The sequence below is a fragment of the Diadema setosum genome, chromosome 4 (assembly GCF_964275005.1).
Source record: "Diadema setosum chromosome 4, eeDiaSeto1, whole genome shotgun sequence".
NCBI classification, from domain to species: domain Eukaryota; kingdom Metazoa; phylum Echinodermata; class Echinoidea; order Diadematoida; family Diadematidae; genus Diadema; species Diadema setosum.
The window spans coordinates 38,336,237-38,363,840 of NC_092688.1; the positions used below are offsets into that span (position 1 = coordinate 38,336,237).

Sequence of the window (27,604 nt, forward strand, 5' to 3'; positions counted from 1 at the left end):
AGGAAGAATATGTAGGAAAACAAAGAAAATGGAGAGACACACAGAAAGCTGTGCATGTTCAAACTGCTTCCATGACATTTGCTCCTGCGACAGTTGCTCCAATTAAATATCTGCATGCTAAAGCCAAACACAAATTCTACCCTGAAACATAACCCTGACCCTTATCCTAATCCTCAAATCAAACTACATAAACCTAAAGCCCTTTCACAACCCCAACCCTAACCCCAAGTCCTTGGAGAAAATGAGACCAGAGCAATTGTCATTGGAGCAAATGTTGTGTCACCGTTCAAACCAGTAATACCTGGTATTATCATTATTATTACTTCTACTACCATGATCACTTTTTTTTATAGAATATGATTGAACTCCTAATGATTATTATCATTATCAGCAGTAGTAGTATTAGTATCAGTAATAGTGTTATCACTCATATTAAAGTAGTACATGTAGTAGTCGTCGTCGTCGTCGTCGTAGTAGTAGTAGTGTAGTAGTAGTAGAAGTATCACAACTATCATCATCATCATTATCAGTCTGATGCAAGCACTACCATAACATCTTGACATACCGTAGTTCGGGCGAGAGCATGCTCTGCTCCCAAGCGACCACATTGCATAATTACGTTTCCATCATATGTTTGGCCATGATGGGGGAAAGGAGGGAGACAGACAGAGACAGATAGAGAGAGGGATGCGGGGCTAGCATCACCAGCAGCCAGCAAAAAACCAGCAAATAATGAATTAATGAAGCCACTCTCTCGCATAGGGACCCCCTCTTTCTCCCCTCACCGGCCGCCACCACCAGACCAGCAGCAGAGCGCATTGCCCGAGGTGGAACCCCTCATATTTGTGAAGGAGAAAGGGCATGGGGGGGGGGGGGGGAGCTGGGTATGCTATTCTCTACGTCGCCATGTGTGGGGGGCGAACAGACACTGCATCCTACATAGCCGGAATTGTATTTCATTACAGATATGTTGACAGAATAAAATCCATGGAGCAACATCTCCGGGTAATCCCTGACATTGCAGCTGATGACGAAAGCAACTCAAGGTCTCCAGGAAAAAAAAAAAAAAGGAAAAGCAGTTTTGTTTCCATTAGCGTATTTGTATATCTGGTTACCCCTCCCCCTCCCCCTTTCCCAACCACCATCCAGACTAGAATACTTCAAAACAAATCATGCCCCCAACATCGCTCCTATTTAGAAAATCAAAATCATTCTTCTCACAGCTCTTGACTGGGTTAACTTCATCGCATGAATCAAATCAAAATTGCAATGTACGCTTCAGAATACACTTGCACATGTACACCATGTATACAACTTGGTTATGTCAGAAACGAATTTTTTCCATCTGAATTCACTTGTACACAATACTATTAGATATACTTTCATTACCGTCAAACACTAAAGGTATATTAAAGGGTGTGTACAGTTCTGGTCGAGGTGAGGATTTAGCTTTTAACATTTTGCAAGATATTCAGAAACCACTCTATGAGATGTCAAAGAGCATGCAGTTCTTAGGGGTATCAAACGTTTATTCGATGAAAATCGGTTTTGAAATGGCTGAGATATCCAAAAACAAGGTGAAGCATAAGAGATCCTAATAAAGTTGAGGCATGTCGCCTTTTATTATTAGTGCTTTTTTGGATATCTCAGCCATTTGAAAACCAACTGTCATCAAATAAACGTTGAATCCTTCTTAAAATTACACGCTCTTTCATATTTCATAAGAGGCTTTTCATTATCTCACTTAGGAATGTTCAAAACATGAATTCCCACCTCAACCAGTACTGTACAGTCCCTTTAAAACAAATGCAACCGCATACTTTGTACAATGGTAAGTCGGTCCCATTTTGTCCTTATCTGTCACTTTGAAGTGGTAGTCTTATAGTAAAGTGAAAACATCTAATGTTGAAATTTACACTTGCTTTTAAGAGATAATTTCTATTATTGTAGGGTCACTCACATGGACACAGAAACAAATATGTTGAATTTGATGAAAACTGTCGGGTGCTAGGACACTATTAAACTGCCACAAAATATGTGATACAGGACTGTAGACGACCACAACAATCACAGATAGAAGTGTCTGTCTTTCTGACTTATGGTGATGTTTGCGGGGATGCTTTGCAATGAGGACATTAGCAAAGAAAAATAATACTTTGTTTAATATGTTAACTGTACTTCCCCAGCACTTAAAATGTAACACAGGCAAATTCTACTCTTCTTTGGAGCATTGTTGACACCAAGGTCCCATTTCATAAAATATGTTATCAGTAACAACTGCCACATTTCTATGACAAATTTGCTCGCAGCTAATCAGATGCACGGATTTCAGTGGCTTATAACAGCTGAATATTGTAACAATAACAAGTTTTATGAAATGGGGCCCAGAGGTTTCAATCCATTGCTACATTATGTACATGTGTATTCTTGATAAATCCTACTATAAGCATCCAATCCCTTGTCTATAATGTAGCTATTTATAATCATCAATAGATTGCCTAGACTGATACTGTATACGCCATATATTTCGCGAGTCTAAATTTTTGCAAATCGGGACTTCCCAACAATTTCACGAGTGGTTAAATTCGCGATGGTGGAGTCCTGTATTGAATGGAGAAATTCGCGATGGTGGAGTCCTGTATTGAATGGAGAAATGTATACACGTAAATCGCATTCATATCGGCATTAGAGTCAATATTTTTGCATGTTTTTAATTTCGCGAGTAGCAGCTGACTCGCAAAATTCGCGAAAATAAAAACCTCACGAAATATTTGGCATATACAGTAACTGCATTTGTTCTACTAAATGTATGCTATCCTGATGGGCAATCTGTTTAGAAAGAAAAAAACAAATCTAAAAGAAAAAAAAAAAGAAGAGAGGGAAATACAGCTGGAAAGATTTTTTTTATTGTTCTTCAAATTATAACATGTACATGTACATTGTATGTAACCTGAAACAGTCTAATTGCCAGAAATTCTTTAGTCAAGTAGTCTTCCACAACCTGAGCTGAATACTAAATGTTTTTTGGTGCTTTTTTTTTTCATTTTTTTTTTTTGTGGTTTTTGTTTTTTTCAAGTGCTCACAGTTTTGATTTGAGATGACAAATACAATAAATGTGTACTTCAGTCATTGTTTATTGCTCTTAAAACCCCTGTGTGTGAGTATACATGTATGTGTGTATGTGGGGGGGGGGGGGAGGGTTACTGTACATGTGTGTCTTTCCTTTTCTTGTCACAGCTATATTGTGGATCCCTGTATTCCATAGGTATCTTGAGTGTAAATCACACAGAGTCACTACAACTTTCAGTCATGGGGTTTAATAGAATCACATGACGAAATGGAGTGTTTTTATGGTGAGCCAACAAACTGGCATTTATATTACAGGACACAAAAAAAATATATATATTATGGATGCATCACAGATATTTTGGATTTTCATGGCCAAATTCACAAGCACTTTGATCATGAACTTGATAAATGCTATTCTCACACCACCTGACCTTTTGCAGAAGTCACAAGCCTCCAGACAGTAAACTACATACACCCGAAAAACAGCTTTGTTTGACTTTATCACGCAGGCATTGAATGTTTCTACAGAGCTCATTAGAAAATATCCTTTCTCAAGCTCGCGATTCACCCATTTATGTTTCTTTGTTTTTACTTTTTTTTTTGTTTAAAAGGGGAACAAACTGTTGAGCTCATTTGAAATAAAACATGCTTCATCCTTCTGGTAGTACTGTAACATTAAAGGGTCAGTTCTGGGGGTCCGTTATACAAACATGTACTCAACTTTAAGTTCTGGTTCTGCATCGATTACCACCAACTTAAAAGAATAAAAAAAATCCCCCAACTACAATTGTACATCTACATTGTATATTCTACAGAATTGGCAGATACGGGACAAACCCAAGGCGACCAAATCTGACAAATCTTGTTTTCATGAAATTCTGGTTGAGCACACAGAATAAATTTCACATCCCCTTTGTGGTACAGGCAGGTACAAATGCAATTAAACAGTGACCTCAAGAATATTCACAATCATAGCTCAGATGTACAAATGTAGCTTTCGTGGATCAACATTTATCCCTATGTGCCCCCTTTGATCAGCGAGCATAATTCCATTGATACACTGTATGTCACCACCACAAATTGCATCTATGAACTGCAAGCACCATCTATGTAAAGTACAAAGCTGCTTGTCAGCAGTTGGTGCTTCTAACTAATCCTTTGTTGTTTTTGTTGTTTGTTTGTTTCTTCTCTTTCCTTCTTTTTTTTTTTCCAAGGGGGGGGGGCGGGAACCAACCATGAGTTGAAAAATATGTCATAATGTGGATGAATGGTTTAAGTTCCTGGTATAGGAAACCACAAGGCAAAATATCCATTTTAAACACCCAGTTGCCCATCACCATGGTAATACTCATTTTGTTGAAACTGCTTCCTTCGAACTGGGCAATGCTGTTGTTGTTTTTTGTTTAGTGCCATTTTCTAGTCTCTTTGAGGGCTTTTTACACTTGTAAATTTTTGCTTAGCCCCGGACTATCGGTGGGGCTAAGGGGGGGCCTTAGCCCCACCGATAGTACGGGACTATCCTTAGCCCACTTTCTGTTTACACTCGTTTTTGCCAAAGTGGGCTAGCCCCACCGATAGTACGGTACTATCTGGCCCTGCAAAATAGCAGGGGTTAGCACCGCAATTGCGGTGCCAAGCAAGTGAGTGTAAACAGAACGAAAAAATAATCCTGGGCTAAGCGACGGAGACGAAGTGCGACCCTCACTGACCAATCAGAAACGAGGTAATCAAGTGCTGCCGGTGCGTGCGTGTACGTGTACAGTACACAGCGTAATTATGAATATTCATGTGGTTTGGAAAGTCCGGGGCTAAGAAAGACGAGTGTAAAAAGGTCAGTTTTCTCCTTAGCCCCGGACAAGAGATAGTACGGGACTAATTGGCGAGTGTAAAAAGCTGAAAAAATTGGTACGGGACTAACGATAGTCCTGGGTCAGAGAAAGTCCGGGGTTAAGAAACACAAGTGTAAAAAGCCCTTTAGAGTATTTATGCCAAACACTGCTCTATAAATTTACTTTCCTTTTCTTTTTTCCACACACACAAAAAAAGATAAATATTGTAATAGGGGTCCTTAGTCAGCTGTCAGTGGATGCTTTACTCATGATTCACTCATGAGTAGTCTTTCACAAGACTTACACTCACATTTTTAAAGTGCATAACGTAGCATACTTTGTAAATGACATACAATTTAGTGTACAAGTGTAGTTTTCATCAACAGAGTGCCATAGAAAAATTTACATGAAAAAAAAGAAAGAGAAATATGCCAAAAACCAGATCATGAATAAAAATAAAGGCAGAAGGATTCGAAACACTTCATGAAAATCAATGGCAAAGATGTTTGTCATTGGCAAATATCAGGGACTGATATGGATTATTGAAAACAAAGTACACCATGGCACACATTATGTACATCCGATGCAAATGTGGGCACCACATCAGAATATCACGTCAGTTCATTATATGAAGGTCACCTACACTACTACCACAGAAGGGCAACCACGGTCTACTCGAGGGGAGTAGGCACAGTGTAGTATCACCGCCCTTTTCAATATTCTAAACAATCACTAGGAATAGAAATAGCCCATCACCATGACAGCAAACACAGTTGGTCACAGGTGCTCATGGGGCACGGAACGGTTTAATAGGAAAATTGAACGCCGAAGACGATAGAATTCTTCCGTTGCTCTGAACGCCCTAATTGCAACAGTACAGCTGTAGCAATGCTTCAGCTTTGAGCGTAATCCGGAGGTAACCTTGAACGAGGCTATCCAATTGATGGCTGTAACTAAAGTATGACTACGACGACGAGGAGAGAAGGAATTCATTTACAAAAAAGCCACAATGTTGCGGACGACCTTGCTCATCTCGTCACATCCTGTGCGGAAGGACGCTTGGTCCTGTGTGTGTTGTAGGGGGGAAAAGCACGAAACATACTTCTGAAACAGGTGGTGCTCAGAACAGCATTACCAGGGCTCTCGAAGTGGACTCATTCTGAACCTTTTACCAGTAAACAGAGGAACTCGTGGGATAGATTTGTGTCCTTACACCTAACGGAGCAGTTCTCCTATTTCTTCTGGCTTCCTCTTTCTTAACCCTTTTTTCCCTCTGGGGGCATGGGCGAGGGCACGTAAACAAACTTTCCTTGTTTTTTTTTTCTCTCCCTGAGATTTTGATGTTGCATAGATCTACAGGAAACAAGCATGAATTAACCTGTAAAGTACTTGTATGAACAGATCATGAAGTAAATGTTAATTACAGTACATTATCAACCACTTCAATAAAAATCAAACTTCCTTCTCCCATCCCCATCCACAAATAAACATCAAAGCAATAATCCCAACAAAATCAACAAAGCAAACATGCATTTGCACACATGAACTGGTTGTACTCCCAACACTGAAATACCAGCTGTTTCATGAATGGTATAAAGACAAGGTACCCCGAAGTTTGTGAGCATTAAAATGAGTCGCTGGCACATCCTGTACGTATGATGTGGCATTACACACAGCACATACGTTGTACTTCAAGTTTTACAAACGGCAACAATCATTCAACATGCCATGCACTATCGCCTCTCAAGACGATCCCTCACCCTCCAGGGCCAACAGCCTCTGGCCCGACCACTTCCTGGGAAGAGTCCATACTCATGAATATTTGAGACGAGCTGCCTCCCCATTAACAAGCGACATCTCTATCGGGGCTTTTTGGCGGTTCTACGACAATGACGCAGAGAGATCATGGCTAGGATACATGCCCTCTTTATACTGAAGCACTTCACCACCGAGGTTTCTCAACGGGATGAAAGATGTCTGTCCTCAATGATGATCCCCACTGATGGTATTAATGATGGTTGATGGGGGCATCATATCACTACAGATTTCAATCTTAGCACTACAGAAGCAGACACACACACACACACACACAAACAACCTGATGGATACGTACAAATGTACATTGTACATACATGTACAAAAAGTGTACACATGTATAATGTACAAACACTGATGAACACAGACATGATTCACTTTTTAACATGAAACAACAAAGCTTCATAATTCATTCCTGCTGTTCATCATGCACTGTCAGCTCTTTTTTTGCGAGTGAATACACAACACAGATTCAAACAATGCTGTCATTTCAACACAAACACAACAACATACACATCACACATGCAGATCAATACGAGGCACATCGTGTTCAAGGACAGTGTGGTCCATTCTATCATGCCCATAATTCAAGGCAAAGACCAGCATGTACGAATTCAGCAAATGAAGTCGAGAGGGCAAAAGCGGGGCTTTTCAACTGAGAGCGGAGCAGAGATGCTGTCCACTACCAATGTGAAGAGTGCTGTGTGTATCAGTGTGTGTGCATGTGTGTATTGCTGGGTCACTGCCACGGCCGCTTCTATCGTCATCGCATCGCCCGCAGGAGCAGGAGCAGGAGGACAGTGCAATAGTATCACGGGGCATGGCCCTAATTTTGGATGCGCCTGCTCTGTGATACAGAGCACTATGGAGAACGAACACAACCGAATCACAGATCGTCCGAGCAGCACACTACACTACATCTCTGATGCCACATGTACGTACATGTGTACGTATCTCTTTCCACAACATGGTCAGCAGATGGGGGTTTCTCTTCTGTGATGCAAACGTCAAGAGAGCAAAGTAAATTAGCAACTCTGCAAGACACCTCTCCAGTGTACAGAGGTGTGCGTGTGTGTGTGTGTGTGTGTGCATGTGTGTGTTGGGTGTATTTTGTGCAATGAAGAAATTTTGATAAACAAATGAAATGTTTGTGTATGTTGTTTGTCTTTGTATAATGCTTTGTGTTGATTTTGTGAATGTGAATTCTGTGGCACTGAATGAAATTTGAAGAATTAAAAAAAAAGAAATTTTGTAATTCTAAAGTAATATTACATTAACGTCTGTATGTATGAATCAGCTATAAGTAAGGCACCTCACTACACTGTACATACATGTACATAATTTTGGTGCATCCCTGTCCAAATACATGTAGCCTCTTTCATATGTTCACCTTGATATACAGTGTACTTTTGTTTATCATTTTGTTGGTTAGGGGTTTAAATTCTCTAAAAGATGCTGTTTATTCATAGTCACATGCATGCATGGCCGGAACTGCTCATTCATTCATTCCTTGATTAAAGGGGAAAGGAAGAGGGTGTTTGAGGTTGGGTTGGGAGAGCTGCATTAAAAAAAAGGGGGGGGGGGGGAGAAAGAAAGGTTGATTGATGATGAAGCAGGAAGATGAGTAGTTCCAATATTTTTCTCCACATTTTCCCCACACAATTGATGTGTCTAGCCACAGTCTTGTGGGTACAGGGTGTCATCCTTTACAGTATGTGTGTGTACAACAGTACAGTACATGTGTACCACTGGTACAAAAGTGTGCATGTGCATTACTATCTATGGATGTTTCTTTTGCCTTTTGCTACAGCCTAGTAATGAAGTATTTCATTCACCTGCTCCCATAGGCAGGAATTCCAGTTGTAAACTTGTTGCTACAGGTACATGTAGGGCAAGCATCCTGCAAGGTTTGTGGTTGTTTGGGGCAACTTTTGTGAACAAAGCATACATGTATAAAATCTGAATACAATTAAAGAACCCATTCATTGAGCTGTGTCCCTCACTGCTAAAACTACCCAAACCTTCAAGAATTTGTGACCTGCTGTTACAATGTGCCATTTCACTTGCTCATAATTGTTTGTAATGGAATGCACCAGTACCAACCAATCTACATGTATGGCACAGCCACAAGGAGGAGCCTGTCCCCGAAAACTTATAGAATTTTGTGAATCAATGTCTCGCGAAAATGTCAGTGACCTCATTCATGAAAACATCTGTACATGAAAAAGGTCAGCTTTACAGTTCAAGTTTGATTTGGTTTGTAAAGAGTATCATGGTATTATGGCAATATTGCACCTTGAGCTCTGATCTTCCATACATGTATCTTTGGTCTCCATACTATTAGTATTACTTCATAATACAAAGAAAAAAAAAGGACACAAAAGACAACATTTGAACAGGACTTGGCACACCCTTTGCTTAGAGTTCCACAAAACACATTTCAACTCATTTGCAGCAACAGCTGTACAAATGTTTGAACATGTATTTTTATAAGTACCCAACAGAACAGTTAACTAATCATATCCAGGTTTGCACATTTCACATGCATACATCTTTGTAAAAACTACATTGTATTTCCCCCCCCCCCCCCGACAACCAGAAAGCTTGCCCGAGTCTTTCCTGACAAGAACTACGAAATATGTGCATGCAAACTGAACTCCCAAGTATTGAAATGCATTGCGCACATATACAGATTGTACGAGGTGAATGAAATATATTTTGTACATTGTAACTTGTATTTAAACACAATGTATCCCTGGAGGCACATTAGCAAACCTGCCAACTACAGTAGCTGTTTAGTGTCAGCTTAAGTTTTTCTTGAGACAGATTATCTTGTCTCTACACATCAGACTGTACCATCAGTTGTCATGGGAACAGGTTTGTACAGCTGGTAGACTTTCAATCTGTGAGTAATGGGGCAAAACCAGCAAGTGTGACGGATAGGAGGGAATGTGCACATCCACAAAGCTGGCTTTTTGTTTTTTTTTCTTCTTTTTTTTGTATTTTAAGAGCTGGTAGATAAAAATGCATTCATGACAGACATCTACGAGCACAAATTAACAGGTGAAATTTTACATTTGTAAATGTATAATGTATTACTTTACTTTGTGATTTATGGCAACATGGTCTTCCACAGTACGGTACTCATAAACACAGATACAGGTCATGTAGTAGAATGTAGTCAGCAGTCTTCAAAACAGTGTACATGTACATGTACGGTGTATAAATGCTTCCTCTACACTGCATGTATAATACCACTGGTGGGTTGAATGTGTTCTGACTTGTGTATCACAAACCCATTTGCTTGTATTTTTTTTTACAGTCCGACTTAATATAAAGAAAACACTACATTAATTGTGAATTTGTCCTCAAATTTGTTGATGGGTATCTACAGCTGTACAACATGTAATTAAAGCTATCAGAATCTTGAATAAAAAAAAAAATGGTTCAATGCACAATGTGGGACATCTGTAAGAAAATGTAGATGATTTTACAAGGTATAGCCTACTGAAATACAAATGTACATTGGTGTCAAGTGTGATATTTGTCCACAATAGTGCAGAACATTCCTACATGTATCAATGCTGAATACATTTCAAAGAAGCCAGTTTCCTCTTTTCCCCCAATTGATACACAATGCACGAAAAGAAGTAAATCCAATTAAATATTTATGGTCTGAAGTATCATTCCTATACACATTGAATACTGCACATGCCATACAGTTTGTATATTTCACGAGGTTTACATTTTTGCAAATTTTGTGAGTTCGGGTCTTGTAATCACAAATTTAACGACATGCAAAAAAAGTATTTACATGTACTCTGATCCCGACATGAATACAACTTACACACGTGAGATGTATGTTTCTCTGTTCATAAGTGTACTCCACGTTTGCGAATGTCAACATTAAAGATATTCTCTGGAAGTCTCAATTCGCCCCCCCAAAAAAAAAAAATAGACTTGCTAAATACATGCGTACATGTACATTTGTATGGCGTATCACATACAGTACTTGTTAGCATTTTCACAGCTGTTCCTTTCAAAAAGGAGCAAATATCACACAATTTGTACATCCTTAATTCATCTTACATTTGTATAAACCAATACATGGTCAAAAGATGCTAGTTTATTGTACATTAACTTGAGTTCTCACATCACATTCAAAACAGAAATCCACCTGTGGCAGATTCGACGCTTGAAGTGCATACAACTTAAGTACACTATCTGACATTTATACTGTACAATGAAGTGGCCGCCAAAACAAGACCAAACTGTGAGCAGAAAATTGCTAGCTCTCACAAGCCAGAACAATTGGCATGGATACTGGAACAGGAAGTGTCTGTACTTTAAGGCACCAAAACTGTCACAGGCTGTAAGAAGTTTTGCTGTTTCAGATGTGATATAAATGTTTGCATTCTTGTGTGTACACATTAGTTACTGTATATTCACACGCTGTTCCTAAGTTTAGTCACTGATCACAACCACAAGACATAGGGTTGATGCTCTCTATCCACAAATTGCGGGGGGTTCCCATTCATAGTTTTGCTCCATTTGGACACAATAATCCAAGAGCTTGTGAGTTAGCATGAACCTTGCTTCGCATTTGCTTCCGCTTCAACTTCCAGCTGAGCTATTTTGAATGGGCATTTAAAGGTCATAGCGAAGACTCTGCACTCAAAGTATCACGAGCAGGATTCGCTTGTAAGTTGTATGAATTTGTGAGTGGAGCTAATCATCGCAAGTTCTCGACCTAAACTTTGAGTTTGGCAACTGTGTGTCAATGCGACTAACATTTTCTGCAGTTTGTATTTTGACTACATTCTCGATACAAAATGCAGTCCATGAAATCCACTGACTTGTTTGTGCTACACGTAGTCCTGGTGAAATATTTATACTCAAAGAGTATTGAGTGTGGAGATAGAGAGAATAAATCCACCTATATACATGTAGTTCAAATCATGAGTTTTATTACAAGCACTCTTCAGAGATTCCACAATCATACAAAATACAATATATACTAAGTGTCCTATTCATGTAATGTAATTCACCACAAACAAAACTTCTTGAAATTCCATATTTTGATTTGTGTGTGTGTGTTTTTAGTATACAAATGCCGCACCATGATCTGAGTGCGTCAGGCAGAATTGTGTGCATAAGGTAACTATGGAATGCTTAACCCACGAGGCGAAGCCCAGTTTAGGCTCAATTCCATAGTTACACCTATACCGCATGCACACTATATTCCGACTGACGCATGAAAAGACATGTGCATCATCTGTTTTACGGAATGGGTAATTTTCTTGCCAAAAACCCATTTTTCTATCGTGTCACCCAATGACAAATTTACTCGGTGCATTTCCTTTTGGCTTGCCACAGACGAGAGCCCGAAAACCATGCATCAGTTTTTAATGGACGCATGGTTTTTCTTCAGAAACATGCATCCAGTAAAAATTGATGCATGACTGTTTTAGCCAATAGGGGTCTCGTACTGAGTGCGCGAACATTTATTTAGTGTGCGAACCTTTGTTACAAGTGCGTGTACTCTTGCTAGAAGTGCGCGATAACGTTTGGTCTACCACTGTGACCCAGCATGCGGCCAGTACAAATCAACACATGGCTCTCGACCGATGAGAACGCAGGATTCTCGCTACCCATTCTATAAAGTCTACAATTAGCCCAACCAGACGCCGTACAAATGAGGCCTCGCCATCACAATGAAAACCACAACACAACTACAAAGCTCATGTAAATTTATACCTTCCACCAAGAATTGTTCATTATACTCACACAAAGTCCATGGAACAAAAAAAAATGGCACTTTTTAGCACAAACCCTGACCATCGGAGTTCATCGTTGCAGAATTAAAAATATGTGTACCAGATTTAAATGATGCAAGTTGTGCACTAGTCTGGCTTCCAGACCCTCTGCTCGCACTATTTTTCTATACAGGATATTCCCTTTGACTTCGTCTCCACGAAGGGCACATTTTCAGGGTTCGAAATTGGCGATGGTCCGCTGGCCATTGGCCACCCGCAATCATGTCGGACTAGCTAAAAATTGTAAAATTATGAAGTTACTAGTCCGTCTGACTAGCCAAAATATTGCTTCAGTGTCAAAATTAATTCTAAGTAGTCCGCCTGGCTAGTTAAAAAAAAAAAGTTAAGTGCAACCCCTGATTTTGTAAAAGGAGTCCAGTTAGCAAAGGGTCTGGAAACCAGACTAGCTGTGTGCAAATGCCTAGCATAACTAGGCGTAAATATTCACAATTGAATGATAAACGCCTTAAAAATCAAGTCACAACAACGACGTGATCAAAATCTATACAGTGTACGTACTCCACATAGAGTCCTGTGGCGTGCACTGCTCGCGTATCGCAGCACGATCTACATTGTGACCTTAAAGTGCAGCTCCGAAGTTCCTGATTAATCAAATATGGCCTTGCGAAAGACTGATTTTCTGTTCACACAAGCTGCATAAAATCTTCGTTTTTGGTAAGTTGTGAATTGTGTACGTCAATATCAATAATGTCAGTTACAAAAACATGAAGTCCAATCAATAAAGATTGTCCTGAATGAGTCAAAGGTGATAAAAATGATGTCAAAAACGAAAACTCAACACGATCGACATGTTCACTTTTTGTATGGACCTTAATCCTGGTACACAGCCCTGTCGCGTTTTTACAGTGACTGGGCTGTGTATAAATTTTACTTTAACTGTTAGATATCTAACGTTACATTTACAATCATTGTGTTGTGCAAGGGAGTCCTTTTCAAACACTATACCGCAACCACGACGTTGGATGCACAGCTCAGCATACTGATGCTTACATTCAGAGTCACACATCAACACACAGTTCACAGAGACTTTTGACTACTGTAGATGTCCACCGAGTTTGTGTTTAACTAGCACATAAATACACACGTCATGCAAAGGCCAAAAAGCATACATAATCATTGTACTGCACATATGAAATTGGTTCTACTACATTCAACAAGCACACGCACACTGCACTGACACTATGCACGACTGTGTCACTGACTAACATGTTAGAGTGCTCTCTAGCCTCTGTGACCACTGATGACATTTCAACTGTATTGGCAGATGGAGATACTTACGGAAAAGCGAAAAACAGAGCAGATGTACCGATGAGAAGGATATAGGCTATCGTCACAGGGATATATCTCGTTGAAAGTTTACATTTTCCTTTACAGCAACCCATATTGAAAGATATGTACACATAGATTCTCGAGAGAAACTGGCTTCTCAGGCTAAGAATCGCCCATCTTTTTTCACGGTAACATGTACGATGTTGATGGGTTGTGCTGTCAAGTTCATTCAGTGATTGATATCAGTCCGCGTCAAATAGCTAGTCCTTTAAGCCTCTTGAAATCATCGCTGATTACAGGATTGAAATATCAAATGGATCATAAAACAATTAAAAATCAAAGCTATAGTAAACAAGAGAATGATTTGTGATAGGTTTTAAACATTTTTCAATCTAAGCGGATGAATATAGCTGTCAACAGGTGTGAGAAGCCATTCAGGAAATACGATGTAGTATGGGTAATTTAAAGATGGCGCTGCCCATGTCGTGAAATTTTTCAGGAGTTCCGGGGTGTATTTTGTTGTTACCAATATACTATCTCGTCTTCATCGGCACTATGGGCGGACAAGAAAGTAAAACTGAAAATAAAAGTCAAGATCGATATGACGCAATCAAGAATGATAGAGCGTCGAGGCTATACCGCGTAAGATAACCTTTTACATTAGTGTTTACGTATGACTCAGTCCGAGACGTTAATATTTACGTTATGTTTAAATGTACTGTAAGCTGTGTAAGTGGTACCCGCTGTGGCGCTGGGTATTCAATCGGCTATCACTCACTGCTGCACTGCCATTGGTACCACTTGCCAGTGAGCAATAGATCTATATACACGGTATATATATATATATATATATATATATATATATATATATATATATATATATATGAAGAGTTTGTTTGCAAAAACCGATAAGTCCATATTTGCCAAATGGAGATATTTGCGATTAAAGGTCAAGAAAAATGAAGAGAATAATAAGAAAATTTTTGCTTCTTTTGACCATAACTTTAAAAATTTACCTTTATATGTAGTGACCGATATATCATTTAAAAGGTATTATTTTGTACTTTATGACAGAGACCGTAATTCAAAATCTTCAAAAATGGACTTATCGGTTTTTGAAAACAAACTCTTCATATATATATATGCACATGCACATGATGCACATTTGTTTATTTAAACATGTTAAATAAAGATAATTTTTTACTGTTATATAGACCCTCTAAAGCTTTGGTAAGACCGCATTTAGAATACGCCCATGCATGCGGTATGGAGTCCTTATTTGAAAAAATGTATAGTAGCTTTAGAAAATGTCCAACGGAGAGCCACAAAATTAGTACTGGTATGTGAAATAAGATCCTTATCTTATGAACAAAGATTGAGGCACCTCGGACTTTCACTCTAGCATACCGCAGGGCGAGAGGTGACATGATCGAAGCTTTTAAATTATTTCATAAATATGATCAGGAAGTAGTGCCTGACTTTGGTTTAATAAAAAAATGCACAAGAGGACATAGTAAAAAATTATATATTTTTCGATCACAAACCACTACAAGAAGAAATTCATTTTACATGCGTATCAGGAAACCATGGAATAGTTTACCTAGAAATTTAATAGATGCACCCAGTGTCTTCAGTTTTGAAATTGGTTTGGATTAATTCTGGGACAACGAACCTATAAAATTAAAGTTTGACGCCACGCCACCTGGTCACGACCCAGCTCATCGTAAGGACTGAACCTGGATCTGAATATAGAGGCTCAGCCTGCGTTCAAAAGCTTCCATAGTGTGTCCATAGTGTAATGTAACTTGATGTCGGTCATATCAAATGGGCGGAACCAGGAATTCTGTGGGAGGGGGAGGGGAGGGAGGGCGGGGAGTGGGGGGAGGGGCGCAATCGCAACTAATATTTCTGGTGCCACTTCGGGTTGCATTTCATTTTTTTTTTTCTTTAGTTTTTAATGAAAAATAAAGGGGGATGTGCATCGGATCCGCCACTGCATAAGCATAAATAATTAAATTTGAATTTAGATCTACTTCAATAAAGTTGCAAGCTCACAACATGTGCAGAGATGCCAAGTTCAAAAAATTTTTATGAGTGAGACTTTCATGACTGGGCGTCTCGGGGCGAAGTGACTGAGTGAAGCGAAGCGACTGAGTGGGGGAAGGTGCGGGAGGGGGGAGTCCCCCTCCCGCAGTAGGGAGCTTTTTCAGTTTTTAGCTCTTAATGGTGCACTTTGGCGCATACTTGAGTGACTATTTTTTACTTATTTTGAAAGACGAAAGGGAAATATGCCTTCAATTGCAACTATCACTTCAATCCTTTGAGCTATGTCCCGATGCGTGAGAAAAATGGGTACCATGCATGAGACGGACCCTAAATTTGTGAGTCTCACGCAGAATGCGTGAGACTTGGTAGCTCTGCATGCGTTCTGAGCTGTGATCATGGTTAGATTTTTATAATGGAAAACTTTCCACACGCTACACAGGTCACAGTCACAGAAAATTAGGCATTTTTGACAACAACTTCAATTCAGTTCAGTCAGATGTGAGAATATTTCTACAACTCTAGACAATGCAGTTATAGTGCACATGCGTGTTGAAGCTGAAGGTTATGTTCGATGTTCTGAATTTTGCTTATTTAAATTTACCACAAGTTTTGGCATTTTATGCAGGGATAGTCTAATGTGTGATGATATCAGAACAAGATCCTGGTATATATCTAGGAGTACATCTATTTACACTTGAAGAGTTTGTTTGCAAAAACCGATAAGTCCATTTTTGAAGATTTTGAAGTACAGCTAGTCTCTGTCATAAAGTGCAAAATAATACCTTTTAAATTATATATTGGTCACTACATATAAAGTTACATTTTTAAAGTTATGGTCAAAAGAAGCAAAAATTTTCTTATCATTCTCTTTATTTTTCTTGACCTTTAATGGCAAATATCTCCATTTGACAAATATGGACTTATCGGTTTTTGCAAACAAACTCTTTACTTGTATAATGTTATTTTTATTTTTTCTAACCAACTTGGTAAAACATAATCTCAAAATAACTCTCCAAACATACTGTCGTGGGAATAGTCCCAAAAGTTTGTATTTTGCTCAATGATCGATACCTTTTAAAATGGGAGTGTTCTACATAATATTCCAAGCTCTATGGTTAATTCTTACTCGGTTGTGAAATTCTACTAGCTCAGTTGAAAAATTCTAAGACCTCTGAATTTTGTATTAATAAGGACCGTGTTCCATGTCAATACAAGCAGGCAAGTCAAGTTAATCTTGGTTTATATTGACAGTGATATACATTTCAATTTCAAATGTACAAGTAGACCCTCCCCTATAGGCTGCTGCAAAGGAGGAAGAGGAGAACTTCTTGAAATTCTGTATTTGATTTGTGTAAGGTGTGTTTTGTTTTTTGTTTTTGTTTTGTTTTTGTTTGTTTTTTGTGCTTAGAATGGACTATTCAATGTGAATATAATGTGATGTCAATTATCTAGATTTAACTTTTGTTTATTTATATAGAAATTAGATTTCTCTTGACTTCTGTATTTTGGTCATTCACAGAGAATTTGTGATGGTGGAGCTACTCTTACATCACATCAGTTAGTGGTAAGTACTTGGAGTGTTATCATAAAAGTCTTTTATTTTTTCTTCTTTTTCTTTAAAAAAAAAAAGAAATTTGGTGAATCTTGTCGCAAATAAAATTAATGTTCTCTTTGATCTTTAATCTAATCATGAGTGAATCTCAGAGTATAGGCTAAGAATTCATGAAGCAGTTGCCCATTTAATGTTTCTTAATGCCAGTACAAATTTTCATTGTTGGTTGATCTTGATTAGACACAATGAATCTGTAATTGGACCATTAAAAAAAAAAAACAGTTTTTGTCCCAGAGATTTAGAAGCCCTGAAAGAATGGACAGCTTCAGCTCTGCAATGTTAATCCTATGATGTGCCTATTATGAAGGAAATGTTGCTTAGCACCTGCGTGAAAGAGCTGTTACCAATTAATCTCATGTTCAGTTTTCACAACAGTTCTGAGCCACAATACCATCCACTTAATTGTACTGTACAATGCAGCAAAAGCTTGATTTGCCAAAATGTAGAGTCACAATCCAAACAATTTCATGCAACATACAGCAACAGACAAATGAGCATGCTAATCTACCTTTCTGTATGCCGCATCTTCTTGATATCTAATGGCACTGCGCTACTGTGTAAACTTGACAAAGCAGCCCAATGTGGCTAAAGAGTGGAAAATAGGAAAAGCATGACTGGTCAGAATCAATTTTTATACAAATGAGTGTATGATCCATGCATGCAATGTTTATTAATGAAATACAGTACAATGTACAATGTAAGTTTCACTATATTTTGAGTCCAGATTTTTTTTTTTTTTTTTTTAAAGCAAGTTTGGGTGATGCTTCATAAGTTGTTCTGCAGATGAGGAGTTCAAAGTTTGCATTCTTTTAGTTGATACATTAGACATTTTACAGGAGATCCCATGTTTTGTCTAATTTTTGTGATTGATCCCAATTGAAAAAAAAAAAGAGTGTTATGGTGCTTTGTTATTTTCATTGTTGGAATCATTATGTTTTGTTTCATTTGCTGCAATCTTCAGTGTATAATTGTATGAGAGATGTCTGGTCCTTTGCAATTTATAAAATACATGTATGCATGATTTAGGAATATTCTGAGTCCAGTCTGGTTAAACTTTCTATTCAAACGTCCACTGACAAGGCAAACAGTGCCATTGTTTGCCTTTGTACAATTTGTAACAGGCTTTAGCCATACAGTATGTGTACATTATTTTTCTAAATGCCTACCTACTGTTTCGTCAAAGCCTAACCTGTGTGATGTGGTCACATGCACGGAGTTACCCAGTTGCGATTGTGACTTTTAAGATCTAATCAGTTATCAAAAGCAGATGAATTGTGTAGCATGCTGGCAATGAATTATCTATCAAATTATGTTGTGGTATGCATTCTTTCAAAGCATTTCATTCGAACTTCTCATCCAATTCTATAGGAAACCGTTGGTATCTTTAACAATGCTAGCACAATTTTCATCTGTCATTCTTTTAAATAAAATCATGAAATTTTGAAATATAAACACTGGGTCTCATAAATAGAGAGCTCTATGAGCTTAGCAACATTCACTATTTTGACGTACAAGTGGTTTTCAAAACTTGTTGAGTGTGTACCTGTTTTTGCAATATACAGTGTGGGAACATAGAGTGTAAGAGTTGAATTCTGCCACGTTCATAATGTGCAATTTTGGTCCATTTCCCCCTGCACTGCATCAGGAATATTTCCCAGAGTGTGGTCGTGGTCTGATATCGTGCCTGTTTGGCGTGTGGGACATTGATCAAGACGTTTTGATACCCGAGCAACACTTCGTGGATGTGATTGACAAGGTTTTGGCTCCAAGATCGACGTCGTCCCTGGCACGCTTTTATTTCGAAGCTTTCTGTGGCACTGGGGTATTACAAGAGCAAAGTAAGCGGTGTTCAGCTGTTCTGTTAGAGATGTACATTGTATTGAGGGGTGCACATTAATCCACTTTTTCTACTGGTCCAACCTGTCTGTCGGACCAGTAGGTTCCCAATTTTTCCATGATTGACTGGTCCATTCCTGAAAAAGTTACTCTTCCGACAGTGATTTTTACTGGTCAGGGACTATCGGACCAGTGCCAGTGTGCAATGCCAACGAAAATCTCATTTCGGCAAAGTGTCTTGGTATATATATTGTAAATAACATGTTTGATATGACAGTGAGACCTTCTGATCCAAGAACTTGGACATAAAGCGATTACATTCCTGTGCTGTGTTTGTCAGTTCGATATACCAACACTCAGACATTTGGCTTACGTGCAAAGCAAAGGTTTTTATGTTGTATTTCTGTTTTGATTGTCAATGTGTGGAGTGACAAACACACATTCTGTGAGAGCTCATTGCACGAGATTAGAATCAACTTTGGATAGCAACTTTGGATATATATGCTAAAGGATTGAACAAAGAAAGTTGTATTTTTGTGCAAAACAGGGACTTCTGATGTATTTGTATAATTAATGTCAATAATGCATGAATGTTGAAAGGCTCAAAGTTAAGCACCCCATATTAAACCCGTCTACTTGATATCATAGGCAATTAACTCTTGTGCTTTAAAGAGATGTTACAGTATTGGTGGAGATGAGAATTGAGCTTATTACTTTTTGCGAGATACCAAGAAAACACATGACATAGTACAGAACATACCATTTTAAGAGGAATCCAAAGTTTATTTGATGAAAATCGGGTTTGGAATGACTGCAACATCCAAAAACAAAGTAAAACAAAGCGATCATAATAAAGTGTGAGTCCCACACTTTATTAGAATCGCTCTTTTTTTGATATCTCAGCCATTTCAAAACCAATTTTAATCAAATAAACGTTGAATTCCTCATAGAATTACATGCTCTTTCATATTTCATAAGAGGTTTCTCATTATCTCACCAATAAATTTTAGAAACCTGAAATTAGGTCTCAACCAAAACTACACGATCCCCTTTAAAGTCTACCTTGATTAAGCATTATAGAACCTTTTGCTTCAGTCAAATCTTTATGTTAGTGGCCCATACTTAATGTGATCAAGATCAGGTGATGATATTTTAGGAAATTAATGTCAGATTCTTTTTCAGCATGAACAAATTAATGTAAGTGGATTATAACACAAATTCTTAGACCATTGTCTGTCAGAGACACTTAAGATTTGCGGCCCAACAGTGATTGGCAAAATTAAATTTGTGAAAATCAAACTCTCACAAAGTAACTGCTTTTACAGTAGTTGTCGTTCTTTGATTACAGAAGTCGAGCTCCTGGTGAGGACCGCCTTCTCCCTCTTTCTGGTAGCAAGTGGGTTGTCGCAGAATGTGGCCAATGAGGATGTCACCAAGAAAGATGTTACCAGGGTGACCCAGACGATCCTCTCCAAGGGGAGCAGTGGGGCGGGGCTGGACTGGATGGAGACCAGCTGTCCTGAGCTGCTCATGGGAATGCATCAGTGGCTGACCGCCCAGCTTGCTCCCAGTGATGATGTGGATGCTGTAAGCTCACAGTAATTGAAAGTGAAACAGGGAGGAATGAACTTATTATACCCATGCATGCTCTTTTATAGCTATGACTTGCTATGCTTTTGAGTGACATTCTTCAATGCTTTATATGTGTGTATGTATCAAGGGCAGGGGAATGCTTTTTAGGGTGGGATGGGGGGATGGGGTGGCTATTGCATGGGGGGGGGGGGGGAGGGTGGGGATGTCCAGCGCAGAACCCTGTGGAAAGTCAAATTGTGTTGTTGTTTTCTTCTTTTGTTCCTTTTACCCCCTTTTTTTTTGGGGGGGGGGGGGGTGAGGCAAAAGTGTGGGTAGCTGCAGCCCCTCTCCCCCTACAATGCATAATCTGCACTGCCCAAACACTGTGTGATGTGAATCCTACATTTCTGTACTATTCTTCACTTTTGTAGATCGGGATCTTCAGGATTGTCCTGGACATTTTTATCTTTCATTTTCTGTTCTCATTATCTACTGTAGGCCACAGTACCAGACTATACTCTTCCTGACCACGAGGGAGCTGTGCTCTCTGTTGCAATGTGGTGGATGCTCTCCAGCAGTCTTCCGTCCCTCTACACCCAACCAACATCCAGTACTGAGGCAAACTCATCGGGGGAGGCAACTCAGAGACAGGTAGGTCCATTGTTTGAAAGTAATTTTCAAAGATGGTAAACGGAGTTGAAGATAGTAAAACCATTTTGATGTGTCTCAAGGTTTTATGTTACTGTAAAAGTAGAAATATTGTGCATGATCTGTTTGTTTTGGCTGGGCCAATTTCGGTCAATTTTGTTGGTTGAATATTAAAGAGACTGTACAATACTGGTTGAGGTTGGGATTCATGTTTTGAACATTCCTAAGTGAGATAATGAGAAACCTGTTATGAAATATGAAAGAGCATGTAATTTTAAGAAGGATTCAATGTTTATTAATTTGATGAAAATTGGTTTTCAAATGGCTGAGATATCCAAAAAAGTTATAATAATAAAAGGCGGCAGGCCACGCCTTTTATTAGGATCTCTTTGTTTCACCTTGTTTTTGGATATCTCAGCCATTTCAAAACCAATTTTCATCGAATAAACTTGATACCCCTTAGAATTGCATGCTCTTTGACATCTTATAGAGTGGTTTCTGAATATCTCACAAAACATTAAAAGCTAACTCCTCACCTCAACCAGAACTGTACACACCCTATAATTTCACGATGGGAGTATTTTTTGATACCATTTGTTATCTCCTGAAGTCTTTGCATTAACACATAAATATTGATGGAGATGAAGATATTTGTCTGTGCTCCCGTTTGTCTTGTCTGCCTATTTATTTTTAATTTTCTTTCTGTTCGTCTTTCTTCAGCATGATTATTTCTTGTTAAAAAAAAAGTTTTACACATCTGAACTGAACTCGCAAAGAATGACTTTGCATGCAATGCTTTCTCCTCCCTCTTTGCAACTTATTCTGGGATTGCTCTGCTGATGCATTCACATTTGCTTCCAATTCCCAAAAAGGCATTTAACAAACGCCCATGGACGTTGCTGTACAGCAGCAAGGATCACGGGCTGAGTGTGAACAGGCTCCAGCATCACGTACTTGGCTACCGGGGCCCGACGGTACTCATCGTACGCTGCGAGGGGGACTATGTGTATGCTGTAGCTCTGGATACAGAGTGGAGGTATTAAAGTCAGCAGCTTTCCTACCCTGCAAATAGTAATGAGGACACACCAGTAAGAATTAGAGGGATGGCATAGTTACCTCCGCCAAGGGAGGAGGTTATGTTTTTGTTACCGTTTGTTTGTTTGTCCGTGGGCAAAATATCTCAACTCCACAGAATCAAAAACATTATGGAATTTATCCTACCCGGCTGAGCACGAAAAATTTATCGCACAAAGCTATCTACTTTTACAGTATGACAATATCACTGATATCGTAATCCTATGATGCATTGCATCATGTCAACTCTATTGCTTCCAACCCCCAAATTACAAGATCAATAACCACAGGTTTCATGCACAAATTATGAAGTGAATGAGTGCATCAGAAAAAAACAAAAAAAATTCTGATCAATAACCTTCTGTATCACCATGGTTACATCGACAGGGAAGGCACGACCCCTTGGGGTGGAACCAGTTCTGTGCTTCTCAGGCTCTCTCCAGATTATGGCATCATAGAAGGTAAGGGGTGACAACTTTTCTCAAATTTTTCATCTTTATCTTCAACTTCAAATGTGAATATTTTCTCTTTTTTTTTCCCCCAGCATTTGACATAATAATAAAATTACAGTGTGTATGTATATGCATGAAAATGATACACAGGGAGTTAAATAGCATTATATCCGTGTCTATAATTGACTAAAAAACAACAACATAATAATAATAGCAACGATAATAATAATAATGATAATGATAATAATAATAATAATAGAAATAATAATTATAATAATAGTAATGATAATTATAGTAATAATCAAAATTGCATTTACATGGCGCTTTATACAAATGTTTCTGTAAAGTGCACAACAACACACATACACAGTACATTCTGCAAAAAAAAAAAATGAAAGGGCCCACTCAAGAGACTGTGCTTGTAATATGTGGGTCTCTGAGAAAGGAAGAAAAAAGGTGAACTCTTCTCTCCTCTCTGATACATATTACAATTAAAACACTCCGTTTAGTTTGGTCATTTGTTTTGTATATTAAATATCAATGCACTCACTCCTCGAATTCCCAAAATTAAATGCTATGTATGCATTTAGTACGCATTCCAACGCATGCACTTCCCTAATCTCACAAAGTAAAGACTACCGTGGAGGGTGGGGGGGGGGGGGGGGGAGGAAATTTTTTCGTATTATATTCAATATTTGTAATGATTTTCTGATTTCAGAGGGGGACAAGATGGTCCTGTTCAACGACAAGTCACGCAATCTGCCCAAAGGGCTGTTCGTTGGCCGTGATCCCAAGAGGCGGAGCTTGTCCCTAACAGAGGGTCTGCAGACAGTAACCCACAGGGGCTTGACTGGGAGTGTGGTTGATGCAGAGGTGAGTCAGTACTAAGAGCTGGGGAACATTTTTTAGTGTGAGGGGCTATGAGATGATGTGATATCAAGGGTTGAGGCTGCATTCAGTGCCGGCGCACTGTTTTCAAAAGTGTGGGGGCCCACTTCCGGGTTTCATGAGCTAACAAGCAAAAAAAAAAAAAAAGGTCCTCAGCTCATCTCTCCCCGTCCACTTCCGGGTTTCTTCAGCTAACAAGCAAAAAAAAAAAAAAAAAAAAAAAGGGGGTCCTCAGCTCATCTCTACCCGTCCACTTCCGGGTTTCTTCAGCTGACAAGCAAAAAAAGAAAAAAAAAAAAACAGATCCTCAGCTCATTCTCTCCCCTCCCATTGTAGTGCCTCTTACGTACTTCCGGTTGAAAAAAGTGTGGGAGGCCAAAGTGATGACACCTTATGTGTTCCTTTGTATGGTGCACAAAAAGTGTGGGGGCCCGAGCCCCCATGGCCCCCACGGCTGCGCCGCCCCTGGCATTTAATGAGAGTAAGAACTTTTTTTTTTTTTTTTTTAAGTTTTGTTGTTGTTGTTTTAAGTCTCCCTTCTAGGCTGCCAACAATTTAATGTTTGCTGTGAACGATTCTCCGGTTTGCTTGTCTTTTTTTTTTTTATTCAAAGAATGTTCATTAGCAAATGAAAGAAATCTTCCACTATCTGCAATAGCTAGCAAAATCAATCTTTATTGTCATGAATAAGCTATCTGTGTTTGCTTGTTGTTGATGTTTTTACCTCTCCAAATAAAAGTTGAGTGAACCTCTACAATGTAACTTATACACTTGAATTTGTTTGGTCTTCCATTCCATTCCCACATCCTTTTTCCAGGGGTGAAAAATGCTTCCCCTCCCTGACAACAGACTCCCATAAATGTGGGATTTGTAGAGGTTAGTTTTGTGTGAACCCAAATTTGGCAAGTTTTCCTTTTGTTTGTTTGTTTGTTTGTTATTTGTTTAGGTGTGGGGTTGTGCGAGTTCTGATGCCAAACTGGCTCAGGCCAAACAGAAGAAGGCTGAACTGAAGGATGCTGAGCGAAATGCAAAGGTACGTCTCCGATATCACTAATTCTCGTTTCCACCCATAGATTATATCATGTCACTCTGTTCGTCTGAGTGTGTATGTGTCATTAAAGGACAAGTTCACCTTCATTAATATAAATATTGAGAGAATGTAGCAATATTATTAGAACACATCATTGAAAGTTTGAGGAAATCGGACAATCCGTTCAAAAGTTATGAATTTGTGAAGTTTTTGTGCAGTCACCGCTGGATGAGAAGGCTACTTCAGTGTATGATGTCACATGCGTACAACAATATATGGAAAATATAAAGAGAATTTCACAAAATTTCATCTTTTGAAAAAAGTACACATTCCCTTGACTCGTTACTGACGTATGTTATGGGTAATATTATTCCCATTGCCCTTAGAAAGAGGCAAGTCAAGTGCTCTTTTATTATGCGAAAAAAGTGAAAATATGTTGAATTTTCTTTACATTTTCTTTATACTGTTGTACTCATATGACATCACAAGCCTTAGTAGTCTCCTCATCCAGTGGTTCCAACACAAAAATTTTAAAAATGCAAAACTTTTGCATCGATTGTCCAATTTTCCTCAAACTTTCACTGATGTGATCTACTAATATTGCTGCATTCTCTCAATCCTTATGTTTATGAAGGTCAACTTGTCCTTTAACATGGGGGGAATTTCAGTATAATGAGGACTTCAAAGACCATGATAGTTACCTTGTTGTATCCGGTTTCCCACTTTACCAGGGCACAAAACCAAAGAAATATGAACTGAGTTGGGACCTGCAAAATTGCCTTGTAATGAGAGGGTTTTGTTATATCCGACCTCTTTATAAGAAAGTTCCACTGTACATAATGTGTGTTTTCTTTCAGTTTCTTTGATAATTCAGAATTTTGCAATGGTTTAAAGTATTTCTGAATAATTAGATCACGACCATGTCTACTGAACCCTTTGTGTGCTTTGAGGGCCAAGTGGTACAGAAAGCCTCATAGCATTGTACGCAATTTCCAACATCCCTGGTACAGAAAGGGTTCATAGGTCTCAAGTAATTTGTCTGTCCTGAAAGTGAAAAGCGAGAGTTTCGAAGTGATGAAATCATCACCTCTAATGTTTGATATGCTAGTGACCAATTTCATAATTTGGGGAAAACATGTGAAATTTGGAAATTCCATAACTCTCTTATTTCCTGTCTCAGTGTGCTGAATTTTCTACCGTGCTGGTCACACAAGGGATGGTATAGTGTTGGTTGAGATGGGGATTCAGGTTTAACCCGTTGAGGACGAGTCCCGAGTACACTCAGGCAAGTGTCTATGGGAAATGAGTGTTGTAGCAAAATCAAACCGTCCTCAACGGGTTAACTTTTTGCGAGATAATTAGAAACCAAGGCCCAAATTCTCAAAGCTGGAATAACTATTCCGCGGAATAGTTATTCCGGGGAATAAGTTATTCCACCTCTGACAATAGATTCCGGGGAATAAATGGCGTCATTTTACGTCACAAGGGCCTGATTTGCATAAGAGGCGTAATAAATCGGTGGAATAAGCGGTGTAATAAAGTTATTCCACCTTTGAGAATTCGGACATAAGTGTATGAAATATCAAAAGAGCATAGAATTCAAGAGGTTTTCAAAGTTTATTTGATGAACATTGGTTCTGAAATGGCTGAGATATCCAGAAATAAAGAGGTCTTAATAAAAGGAGGGGCCTACCTTTTACGAGGATCACTTTGTTTTACTTATTTTTTTTTTTTTATGTTTCAGCCATTTCAAAACCAACTTTCATCTAATGGACTTTGAATTTTCTTAAGATCGTGTGCTCTTTTATATTTCATATGCTAGTGGTTTCTAATTATCAGGCAAAAAGTTAAAACCTGCATCCCCATCTTAGCTAAAACTTCATCATCCCTTTAAGAATTGACACACTGGGAGTCATTTATGGTAGATGCCATCTATAGATGAAATTATGTGGACAATGCTATGATTTAAAAATGAAGGTAACTGCCATGTACCCTCAATGTGCTTTGTTGCAGATTATCATGTACATTTGTATGCTGGAATGATTTCCTTGCCAGTTGACACAGATGTTTGGAAACTTGATTGTTAGTGACCAGAGATTACCTAATCCTCCTCATCCCAATATTGTATTCTTGGAAGGTTTCCATGGCAACAGGCATAGTTTTGGTGGATTTCTGTTCCACCATGCACCAAATTCTGAAAGTGGACCAGGGAATCACCAAAGCAAATCCCAATTGTTGTCACCATGGTCTTCCTGTTGGATTGAGGCACCCAATGCTACTCCTGAATGTGATTGCTATACACTTAGTAGGTCAAGTTTAGATGGATTACTGAATATACTGATGAATTCTGAGCACGTAAAGGGTTAAAAGTTTTCCTTCTTTGTGTGCGTAGGTCAAGTTGCCCGGACAGTGGGACGACAACCCCGACAGGCTGCTAATAGGGTGGGGCACGGCAAGAACAGACTACGCTGACGGCTTCAGGGAGGACAGGAAATGAGTGGGCGTGGTCCGTCGCCGTGACAACAGATCAGAGGATGGTGCTGCAGAGGTGCAATCTATCTATAAGTGGATGAGTAAACCCATCAGTGTGACTGGACCAACTTGTCGTCCAGAGCAGAGACAACTCA

The 27,604-nt window shown here is 38.9% G+C and overlaps 2 protein-coding genes across 2 annotated transcripts in view; one reads left to right on the forward strand and one right to left on the reverse strand.

The window, feature by feature from the left end:
• LOC140227231 (uncharacterized) overlaps nucleotides 1-14,002 on the reverse strand; it is a 67,900-nt gene extending 53,898 nt beyond the window's left edge. The window contains exon 1 of the mRNA XM_072307656.1: nucleotides 13,829-14,002. Within this exon, the coding sequence (XP_072163757.1) occupies nucleotides 13,829-13,932 (104 nt within the window). The 5' untranslated portion in view covers nucleotides 13,933-14,002. The remainder of the gene's footprint in view (nucleotides 1-13,828) is intronic.
• Nucleotides 14,003-19,083: 5,081 nt separating this feature from the next.
• LOC140227847 (uncharacterized) lies at nucleotides 19,084-27,564 on the forward strand. Its single transcript, XM_072308239.1, has 8 exons — nucleotides 19,084-19,315; nucleotides 20,662-20,900; nucleotides 21,384-21,536; nucleotides 22,406-22,569; nucleotides 22,995-23,068; nucleotides 23,778-23,932; nucleotides 24,894-24,980; nucleotides 27,370-27,564. Exons 1-8 carry the CDS (start codon nucleotides 19,084-19,086, stop codon nucleotides 27,472-27,474), a joined length of 1,209 nt encoding a protein of 402 aa, XP_072164340.1. The 3' UTR covers nucleotides 27,475-27,564.
• Nucleotides 27,565-27,604: the final 40 nt, after the last annotated feature.

What these genes read in the sequence shown, in the direction of transcription:
- LOC140227847 (XM_072308239.1), top strand. Translation starts at nt 19,084, where the DNA reads ATGTGCAATTTTGGTCCATTTCCCCCTGCACTGCATCAGGAATATTTC. An exon ending in TGGGGTATTACAAGAGCAAA is followed by an intron (nt 19,316 to 20,661) that starts GTAAGCGGTGTT and finishes CTTTGATTACAG; the next exon opens with AAGTCGAGCTCCTGGTGAGG. An exon ending in GCTCTGGATACAGAGTGGAG is followed by an intron (nt 22,570 to 22,994) that starts GTATTAAAGTCA and finishes TTACATCGACAG; the next exon opens with GGAAGGCACGACCCCTTGGG.